At 47.9% G+C, this 10,913-nt stretch overlaps 1 protein-coding gene across 1 annotated transcript; it reads right to left on the bottom strand.

The window, feature by feature from the left end:
- Positions 1-162: 162 nt before the first annotated feature.
- Positions 163-10,523, bottom strand: LOC122369097. Its single transcript, XM_043343524.1, has 7 exons — positions 10,401-10,523; positions 8,988-9,973; positions 7,519-7,635; positions 6,517-6,558; positions 6,173-6,263; positions 2,871-3,015; positions 163-2,006 (listed from the first exon to the last, which is right to left on the bottom strand). Exons 2-7 carry the CDS (start codon positions 9,100-9,102, stop codon positions 1,842-1,844), a joined length of 675 nt encoding a protein of 224 aa, XP_043199459.1. The 5' UTR covers positions 9,103-9,973; positions 10,401-10,523; the 3' UTR covers positions 163-1,841.
- Positions 10,524-10,913: the final 390 nt, after the last annotated feature.

Consider the following 10,913-nt stretch of genomic DNA (forward strand, 5'->3'; position numbering starts at 1 on the left):
CAACTCTTGGCCGTCGTTGCATGATTACCTTTGAGTACATACGTTTATCCTAGATACTATTTTTGATTGGTACATACTATATAGTAGAGTTCCTTAGTGGTATTATATCGATTATAATGTTCGGTTGTTTTATAATGAATTACTTCAAAGTCTGTTGTTTTATACATCTATGGCGCATTTATTGTTGTTCATATAACACAACAACATCCTCTATTTACGCATTATACGTAGAAAGAATCTCACTGCAGATACACAGCACAGACAATACATTCGTGACACGGCAGCGAACACATGCTACACCACATTCACGACATGGCTCAGACTGGTGACCTCTGCGACCCGGGCCAGGTCAAAGGTCAAGGTCACGCACACTTTTTGGCAAACGACAGGCGTCACCGCAGAATGACGTTCATTGACCAAATTGGATAGTCCCCCATTACTGAATTCAGGTTAATTTGTTAGAAGAGCGGTCATCACATCTGTCAACACAGTCTGGCAGTTACAGTCACCCGGGACTGATGACTGACACCCACTGATGACGTCAGACTACGCCGAACAGGGCCGCAGCTGGCCCAGAGCCAGCCGAATCGAATGCACAACCGAATCAGGTACGCTCCATTTACACACTACAGGCACCAGCGGTATAGGCTGAGGGCGAGGCGGATCGGTACCAAGAAATAGGGACATAGGAGTGGCAAGGAGAAACAGTCGTAATCGATTAGGCGAGTTTCAGACGCCGTCAATACAATTTTGTTCGCCGTTACTAAAATTTGTATGATTACACACGTTATGTCATGTGTTTTAGAAGAACAAAATCATTTGATATAGTTAGCTAAGTGTTGTTAGTGGATTAGACCGAGCGATTATCGAACAAAAAGGCACTAAAGGCCCGAGGGGCAGCGCATACAGTGGTTTGGCATTATGATGTTAAAGCTTGCTTATTTATATAAATAAGCGACAATAAATACACTTCTGGCACATAGGGTAGCAGGCATGATTTTAAAAGTCGAAGTACCGATAAATTTTGCCGGCATTTCTGCTAAAGGTAATGATCAGTGACGGAGAAGCTGAGGTTCGTTTGTCCATCGAAAATCAACTACAAACGTCCCGAAACAGCACAAAGAACGAAGCAGCACCTCAAAGGCACAGCAATAAGGCTAAGCCTTTTCGTTACATCTACAAGTGTTAGGAATGATCTGGGAGGCGGGAGTTAGGTTTGACGATATGACGAACATAGGGAGAAGAATAAATATCTTATCGTTGTGAATCGAGTGCAAACAGAAGGCTACATATTGTGAGTCAAGCGATACAAGTTACGTTCAGCTGCCTTTGACACCCATGCATTCAATAAAATAATGCACGTTATTCAGCAAAACAAACTGAAACATCAAAAAATAGCATGACAAAGTACATCATCAGTCACTTTCACGCTACCAGCACATTGACAATTTTCACACATTGGCCACTGCAGCACTGCAAACACTGACACAATCCATACGACGGCCAACTGGCTGGGTCTCAACGTTCAGCGGATAGAGTGCACGTGCACTCGGACCACAGCTGACGGCCTGCTCCGCCAGTCCAGGACAGAGACAGTATCACCAAAATCGTCCCCTGCGCCATCATCGCGCCGCTGCGCCACTTTTGTACCGGCGAGACCCGCTCGGCCGGGGACGGTATCTCAGAAGACCAGCTTCTCAGCTCGCGAGACCAGCTCAGCGAGTGTAGATGGCGACACCATCGGAACGTCCCGCCGCCAACATGGCTGAGCGACACAAGCGACACCTCGCGGAAACACGCACAGTTATAGTTCATATAGCCACCGCTCGGTGGCGCCGGAATCAATAGACGTATATCCTCTTGAGCTGCGCTCTACAGTGCTCGGGGATTGTGCAGCCGTGGATTTCGATCTGTTTCTTCAGCAGCGAGCGCTTCAGGTGACGCTTCATGATCTTCAACCGGCCCTTCCACAGCTTCAGGCCCCGGTTAGGCGGGATGTAGACAAACTGAAACAGGAGAGGTCGGGTCAGATCACCGGCTCGGCAGGACGTCTAAACCTGGGGAAACATATACATCGATATTGGGAACAACAGCAATCTTTCCCACCCTCAGGATCAATCCCTGATTGTCCATGCCGTCCTGGCTAATGGTTACCCCAACAGACAACGGGCAATGTAGCTCTAATAGCAGCACGTTTCTCCGGGGAGACCTTTAGCACTGCTCATGAGGTGGTGTGTTCCATCACGAGGACCCTATTCCCCGAGAGTGGCTCATTGGATTTAGTCCGATTGAAATAAATAAGCGTATTAATGTAATGCACATATCCAATAGCTGACCTTAGCGACCTAGAAATATATTTTTAGCGTCACATTACTAGACATGCCACGTTCGTATATGATAATGTAGGAAGACTGGTAGGTAGGTTGTTGACACTTAGATATAATCGGCTTTGAAATCGGATAATACAGCTAAAAGGTCCTGTTCGCTACCAAAAAGAAGAGAGCTGGCGCCTAAATCAAATGCTATATGACCATCACGCTTGCATGACGTTAACAACAGGGGCATCATTTTGAAATAAGCTTTTTTGTAAACAAGGCCAGTAGCTCGTTTATTTTTCTTCTCTTTTCGTGATAACGCCGGTCATCTTCTTTCATGAAAACCCGAGAGAAGTGCCCTTGAACCAAAGCAGATAGTCCCAAGAGCTTCCCGAAGTATAATCAGGATCCCGGAAGTTTTGTGGCTTAGCCTCGGCAGGAGAAGGACTGGTGCGTTTTAGTAGATTTAATTCCTTATATTCCCATCTCGTGGCACGCTCTCTGCAGGCTCCCAGACCCGCAGACCCGCTCTGTGTCCCATAGATCGATTCTCACCTGTACGTAAGGATCGTGAAGGTCATCCAGGGGACTGGGCAGATCCTCCTCGTCTTCATCGACTCCCTTTCCTCGCCGCACGCGCTTCATCCTCATCCCCTTTCCGTCCTCCGAAGACGCAGGAAGACGCCGCCGACGCATCCTCCTGGAGGGAGAGGGGAATGACGTCAGTAGGGGTGGGAGGAGCGATCGGTAGAGCGAGGGAGATGCCGACAGGGGGTGTGGGATTAACAGTAGTGCTCTTGCCACAGGTAAATAGCGTTTGCTTTATGCCACACCAATGCTCCGAATAAGAACAAATCATTCCTTTTAAAAAGTAAACGATGGAATAGTTTTTTTTGTAATGTAGTGCATGTGCACTTGTGCAGTACATTTCCAACACAAGGGTTGTACACCGTCTAGCTAGAGGTTATCAAAAGACTTTATAAGCTATCAACCACATCGAGCTCATTCACAGATAATCCGCGAAAAATGCAAAATGTGTGTCTTTTAGGAATCTAACATAGATAAGCACACCCAGTTCACAAAACTGAAAACTCCAGAATAACAAGTTTTAGGATCTACATGTTCAAAAAACAAGTGTGACAACTATCATCACAGGCGCCGCCATGCATCATGTCTGGGACTATGAGCGATAACTTCTCCCAGAACCACGAACTCCCCTTCATATCTCGTCATCTCTCATCACCGGAGACGAGTCGCGGTATCTCCCGCCCCCATCTGCCGACCTGGCGTTATATCGCGCCCACCCTGCTCTGCACCCCAAAGACTAACGGTCGGCAACTCGTCAGGGCCTTCTTCTCGGCCATCGTGCCACCTGTTTTGGACTCTGAAAGTTGTCAACAACTGGTTCAGCGTGGATGTCCCCGCTAACGGTAAACGTTAGCCGCTCATCCGGAACTTGTTAGCGAGATGTAATCAAAATTGTCTCAATCATTCTTCAAAGCCGGCATTGGTATACGGTGAATCAGGAAGGCGGGTGTGTACAGGGAAGGAGAGAAGAGGGATAAAGAGGGGGACAAGCAGACGGTAAGGCTAGCCTTGCCGCGGGGCCCGGCTTACCTCGGGAGAGGCTAACACCGGCCAAACACTGGTGAAGCCTCTGGGCACTGGTGCCGTCAAGGTAGGTACCAAAATACCGCCAGGGTCAGCGAAACTGGAAGTCGTGGGTCTGGGGAGAGAGGGAGTGAATGAGAGAGAGAGAGAGAGAGAGAGAGAGAGAGAGAGAGAGAGAGAGAGAGAGAGAGAGAGAGAGAGAGAGAGAGAGAGAGAGAGAGAGAAAGAGAAGGAAGTAACTGAGGGAATCTGATATTCTTTGTCTATAAAACTCCTTAAATGACGAGAATGAACACCCATGAATCGTTTTCCAAGGTCCTGCCTTTGAACAAAGATTGATGAGCTGCGAGTGTTTGACCCTAATTTATAAATAGAAAAGGTTGAGGGTCAAGTTGGTAACGGCGACATACACCACGCCTCACAGTTTTCTGTCATTTAAAGCAATTTGCTTCTTTTTCAATATCGTGGGGAAATGACCTAGCGAATGTTTCTGACGTTCCTGACGTACTCCGCAGACGTGTTTTTGTGAGCTATCTTCGATTCGAGGATCACGTGGTTTTGATAGCGTGCCTTCTTATCTCGCCTCAGTAACAGAGGTCGAGTACTTACTGTTAGTGAAATGATAGCATATCTGTTCGTTGTGATTTATGAGGTTTTGATGTTGATGGCACATGACCTGCAGCTAGTTTCGCGGCAGTGGTCTCACGTTTTTCAATCTGGAACTTATACCAAAGCGCATCAAGAAGTATGATATACATGTCACGTAAGTTTGCAATCAAATTAGACCTGATAAAAGCCCTTTTACAGCTTTCATTCTATATAAACTTTAACATTGATACTTGATAGGCATACACAGCTTACGTATTCCCTTCCCAGTTTTCTTCTTTCCTCCTCAGCCTCTAATATACAATTCCACTATCCACTGTCTTCCTTCTGAGAACAGTCATCAAACGCGCAGCCTGTATCGCCCCTCTCCGGCACCCTGGCCGGCTGGTCGGCCGTTTTTGCATCCATTGAGCAACAGAAGGACTTCGGCAAAGGCACCGCAGCGCAGCGCGTGTTTTTTGTAGTGCCGCTTAGTGCGTGGTTCAAAGGGGCATTGCAAAGAGCGATGGGATTCCAGTCAAAGCTGTTACGTCTCATCACGTTATGATAAGGCGTGTAGTTTCACAACGGGTCACGCATAAGCAGACGTCGCACGTTATAAACATCGTTTCTGGCATGTTGAAAGGGTTCATCGACAAATCAAATGTTTCATCGACGCCACTAACCTAACTAACCTAGCAATAAAAAAGAAGATAGCTTGTATCCAGTGTCAATGACAGTTGGCAAGGCCTGCATTAGAATCAGCCGGCACTATACCTTTGCTAGGTTTATAGGAAGAGGAACAACCCAGGTAAATAGGGGTATTTGTGTTAAGGTCGCATATTTCCAGATTACTTATCACAAGGAGAAGCGCAGTTTTTGCGACGTGAGTTTCAAACAAAGCGTTTATGCTTCAACCTTGTCGCATTTCTGCCCAGTTTATGTAACGCCAGCAGTAAGCACTGCTTCTGTCCGGTGTCTGCCCATGTGCCCTGCCATAACTGGGTCATTGGGTGAAGGCCTGCTCTGCCCGCTCACGCCGGCACTTGGCGGCTTCGTTATTAAAAACACCCGAGACGTGTCGCTTTTGTCATCCAGCAAGGAAGATAACGGACACGTCGCTTCAGAGGACGTCATGGCAGGCATGCGCCAGATTTGAGTAAGACTGTTGTTCAACAAGTGTTACCGGCTTTTCTGAGAGGTTAATGTACAGATTCATCCATTCGCCGCCAACAACTCAGCCTTGTCCCCAGGGTCGTAGTTGAGCCAAACAGACTGTGCTGGTGTTACCAAGCCAAAAAAGGAACGCATCGAAAATACTTTAATGAATAGTGATTTGTCATTTATGATGGCAGAATAAAGAAAAAGGATCAGCAAATTTACCAATATTTAATCCCAAATATATTGGAAACCTTAAATTGTTCATTTCTCGTTCGTATTTAATCACTGAGCATGATTTGTTAACATGCGTATTGCGTATTTCAATATTGTATGTTTGTTTGATGAAAGACGCAAGTCGCAAGCGTATGTCTATCGGCCTTTCTCCGCTACATCCATATTGGCCGTGTACCCCTTGTGATGTCACTAATCGGATGAAAGCATGTACCCTTTGTGGCGTCACTAGTCTGTTGAAAGCGTGTACCCCTTGTGACGTCACTTACCTGATGACGGCGGCGCAGACGATGACGATGAGGATGGCGAGCAGAAGGGCGACCACGATACCGACGATGATGGAGATCTTCTCCTGGCTCTCTGCGGGGCGGAGTGGGATGGCGTCACACGGGACCACATTGGCCGACCCTAAGTCAAGTAGCATCAAGCAGAGCGAATGACGTTTTGAATCGAGTCACATTTCTGATAGTTGAATATAACATTCTTATCAATAGGCAGCCACAAAACAAAACTTCTAAAAACCGAACTTCGTTAGAAGCACAATTATGATCAACCGGATACACAACGAAAGGATAGCGGGCAAGTCTTTGACGGTGAGCAGACATATTCTTACCTTCCTCCTTTCCAAGCTCCCCTGGCCACGGTTCGTCTGGTTCTGAAATAAAAAGAAACCCTCTGTCAGCATTAGAAAGATGATGCATGCCTATATTCTAACTGCAGATCCATAGGCATGTGCGTGGCGCTTGTCGAAGTAATTGTTCAAATGGATATATAGCAATAATCATAATTCATTTTCAACTATTTAGAGCGGTAGGATTTAGTAATGGTCAAATGAAGCCAGTAAAAAAGACATAAGTAGGTAACCGTAAGAGTTTCCAGAGCATCATTTCATCTGAGATACAGCTATGTATGGTGCATTTTGTGATAAAACAAGTACGGAAAATGAGAGTCATCCCTGACATGAGAGATAGCTGTTGACACAAGGATATGAGATAAGGCTGCTCTTGAGAGGCTGACCTCCGGCTGACAAACACCACAAAAACAGCGATCTGGCCGACTTTACTGTCTAGAGCAAATCTCGGTCTGGAGGGTGAGGACACGTAACTGTAATATTTTGTGTGAATCATGCGTCATTCAGTAGAACATCTTCTTCTACATACACCGTTATTTGCATAATTTGTTAGAATAACTAAGCTGTTGTGGATTTTAGGATGTATGCTTGTTCCGACAGCCAATTAATGCTAATCCTCGTGAGATTCTAAAAAAGACTGAGATTGGTTGAAAATCGTGTGCGGGGAGAGGACTGAGGAGAGAGGGATATGACTTGATCAAACAGGAGCACATGTACTCTTCTGACGTCTGCAAATACTGTTTTTTATTGAAAAGTTAAAAAATACATTTTACAAATATGCTCAAACATTTTAAAATGAAAATAGAGTCCTCATGAAAGCGGGGTGTCTGCACGCTCATCACAAAGTTGGTAAATGCCCGAGAAGAAGTGAAAAATCAGCAGTGCTTTCTATTTTATTTTTGAATAACAAAAAAATGTTATGGCATGGCTCAGTGTCGTATAAGCATTGTGATGGGGATATAAGAGCTCCCAGTCCCCACTGACCTGTTGTCGCGTTGGTGTGGTGTAGGTAGGGCTCGAGGGTCGGGGAGTCGCCGATGATCTCCTCCTCATGAGTCTCCAGACCGGAGTTGGGTCTCGGAGCCATGGCCGGAGTTAGAACTGAAACAGCCGAGACACCGTGTTAGAACGAGCGGCCGGGTAGGGCTGACACAGATGACGTCATATGGAGGCCGAACGGTGACATTGCGGGGCTTATCGGCGCTATGAGTGGGTTCTACAGACATCAGGTACTGCTCAGGAGTGTGTCAGCTGTACTGCACCGACATTGCGACACACATGAACGATAAGGAAGTCACAGCGATAGAGCGGTTAGTATCGCAGCTGTGATTGTCTATTGGATTTTACGTGTAATCGAGAAACTCTGTTGAGGATGGTCCTCTCGATTGTTCTCTAGAAGACACTGGTATACAAGTATTCCCGCAAAAAGTTTTTCCATGTGTAACAGTTAAAATCTGTAGCTGTTTCGATATTCTGTAATTTTTTCTCGTTTTTTTTAGCGTTCAAATATGCTGAAGCAGCTTACTCTCAATACCCGTCGGAAACAGCTGAGCAGCTTCAAATGCCATCATCTCGACGGAAACGCAGCCGCACCCGATCGCGATCTCGCGCCGGCCGAAACACCTGTGGTTGCACCGCTTCCGGTGACACGCCGTGTGCGGTTAGACCGCCCACATTTAGAGCGCTGAGCTGCTGGCCGACACAGGTGTGCCGGTAATCCCTGAACGGTGTCTGTGCTCCGGGTGGGTGGCTCTAAATACCAGTCAGACGCACCAGAGGAGTATTTGGTTGATCTCACTGCCTCCGAGACAAGCATTGTTCCAATACAAAAGATACCTATGATATGTTTAATACAGTTGACAATCCAGTTTGTTATGCATGATCGATACTTTCAAGAGGCTGAGCAGATTGCTAGTTTCAGCTTTCAGACTGTTTGAAGGTAATGCCGTAGGAGCACCGACTTCTTCTCTTACCATGACAATATTCATTCTCATTTGACTTTGGATTAGGGGTGACTCTTTGTGAAATCGTATCAGTGCATTGTATCCATTGCAACCTGACTTATATGTGTAAGTTAGGATAAGATTGTCATCAAATCCCATGGTATGGTCGTATCGCTTTGTCAAGGTAGCCAAGTAGCAAGGCCACTCCGATGTGGCCTTGCTAGGACACTCCGATATGTCCTTGCTGCTGCAGAGCCGTGTTATCAAACACATAACATCTATATCCCACCCAGCTCACTTTCCGTGGCGTCAGTCGTTACACTCTTTCTCTCTCTCTCTCTCTCTCTCTCTCTCTCTCTCTCTCTCTCTCTCTCTCTCTCTCTCTCTCTCTCTCTCTCTCTCTCTCTCTCTCTCTCTCTCTCTCTCTCCCTCCCTCCCTCCCTCTCTCTCTCTCTCTCTCTCTCTCTCTCTCTCTCTCTCTCTCTCTCTCTCTCTCTCTCTCTCTCTCACCTCTCAGCAGTGGGTTGAAGGCCAGCGAGACACTCTGTCCCGGCGGATTGAACGCCAGTCGAGTGTCGGCCGGCGGATTGAAGGGGAGCGCGACTGCCTGACGGGGAGGCGCCATATTTACAGGCGTCCTGCACCCGAGAGGGACCACCCACGAGCGCTGGCTGACCACTGACCGCTGAGACCGCTGACCGCTGACCACAGAGACCACTGACCGCCGACAGTCCACTGAAGCTAGCTGATCACTACCCGCCGATCACCAATGGACAGCTCAATCGTCATGCGATTGGAGAAGTGAATCCGTCGTCAGAATCACGAGGGCCGTTTTCCCGTCAGCTTATCTCACCAGCGCTGGCGTAGGTGTTCTCGGAACTTCTCCGCAAATCGATGCAGTGGCTTCTGCTCCCGGATCCGGTAGACTGGTTAGCGGGCCTCTAAACAAAGATTAGGCTACTGTTTCTGTGAATAATCTTGTTGTTCCGTGTTTTCATCGCCCGGAACCAGATCAAGTATCTGGCAATTAGACTTTGGAGAATACCAGAACGAGCACACAAAAGGTCCCAGGGGACGAATGGTTGAGCTCTGGAAATTGCTTTTTACAGCAGTTTTTACTCGCGCACTTTTCTGAAACTCGGCGCCGCACTTCAGTTTGAAACTTCAGCGGCAGTGCTTTTCACTAGACGCCTCTGAACGTTACACTGCAAATCACAGTCTCTCATTTTCAAGGGCACACGCACACACTCACTCCTCCACGCACACGCGCGCAGTCACGCTTTACACACGCTTCACCGATGCACTGTCTCCTTGTCTCCTAATGTCACTGCGTCTCCGGCGCAGTGTTGTCTCCGTCTCCCGACCTGTCTAACTGCCGCCCTTCCGTGTGTCCAGGTGTGTCCTTCCGCGGTACCTACCAGACGCTTCGGAGCAGCCCCGCCCGGCCCTCGGCGGGACAATTAGAGCGGCCCTGAGCGTCACGATCTCTTCCCGGGCTACCGAACGGATACCGAATGGTTACCGAACGGTTACCGAACGGATACCAGGTGGCTACCGAATGGTTACCGAACGACTACCGAACGGTTAGCTGGCTACCGAACGGCTACCGAATGGTTACCGAACGGTTACCTGGCTACCGAATGGTTACCGAACGGCTACCGAATGGTTACCGAATGGTTACCGAACGGCTACCCGAATGGTTATCTGGCTACTGAACGGCTACCGAACGGATACCGAACGGATACCAGGTGGTTACCGAACGGTTACGGACCGGTTACCTGGCTACCAAACGGTTACCGAACGGCTACCAGGTTGGCTACCGAGTGATAACCGAACGGCTACCGAACGGTTACCTGGCTACCGAATGGTTACGGGCCAGTTACCGGACTTCTTCTATCAACCGCAGTCTGTGGGATGAGTAACCGGTCGCTGATGTAGCCAGGAACTTCCTGAGTTCAATCAGATGAGATGATTGGCCACCTGGTCAAGAACTTCCTCAACTCCTCAGCTCGGTCGTCACTACTGGTTCTCCGCCTCTGTCTCTCACTCCCACCGCTCTCACTCTCCACAGCAGCTCTCACACCGCGCCACTCTGCCCCTCTGTCTGATCGCCATCATCGGCAGCTCCCCCAGCCCGTCACGTGACATCTAAGATCGCTATCTTATCATTACGACCTCGCCACGATGATCGGACCGATCCCGCGAACACGATCAGCTGATCAAAGATAAGGGGGCACTTATACTGCGCCGCTGAGGGCAGGAGGGCACACATATTTGAACGGTAGGAGGTATTTGTCGAACGAGGCGTTTGGAGGGTCATATCGATCGAGAAATATTTGGTTAGTTTCAGGTATATTTGATTGGAGGAGCTGGGACATTCCAAATTTCCAAGTCAAGCAAAGCGAGTTTTAGTGAGTTTTTATGCTTTTGAATGAT

Source organism: Amphibalanus amphitrite, unplaced genomic scaffold (assembly GCF_019059575.1).
Source record: "Amphibalanus amphitrite isolate SeventyFive unplaced genomic scaffold, NRLGWU_Aamphi_draft 001005F_arrow, whole genome shotgun sequence".
NCBI lineage: Eukaryota > Metazoa > Arthropoda > Thecostraca > Balanomorpha > Balanidae > Amphibalanus > Amphibalanus amphitrite.

Bases quoted from the DNA above. Each gene is read 5' to 3' on its own strand.
- LOC122369097 (XM_043343524.1), bottom strand. From the start codon at position 9,102: ATGGCGCCTCCCCGTCAGGCAGTCGCGCTCCCCTTCAATCCGCCGGCC. The intron at 6,559-7,518 runs GTCAGTGGGGAC...TTTTTATTTCAG, and splicing joins CCACACCAACGCGACAACAG to AACCAGACGAACCGTGGCCA. The intron at 3,016-6,172 runs GTAAGTGACGTC...CTCTCCCTCCAG, and splicing joins GTCTGCGCCGCCGTCATCAG to GAGGATGCGTCGGCGGCGTC.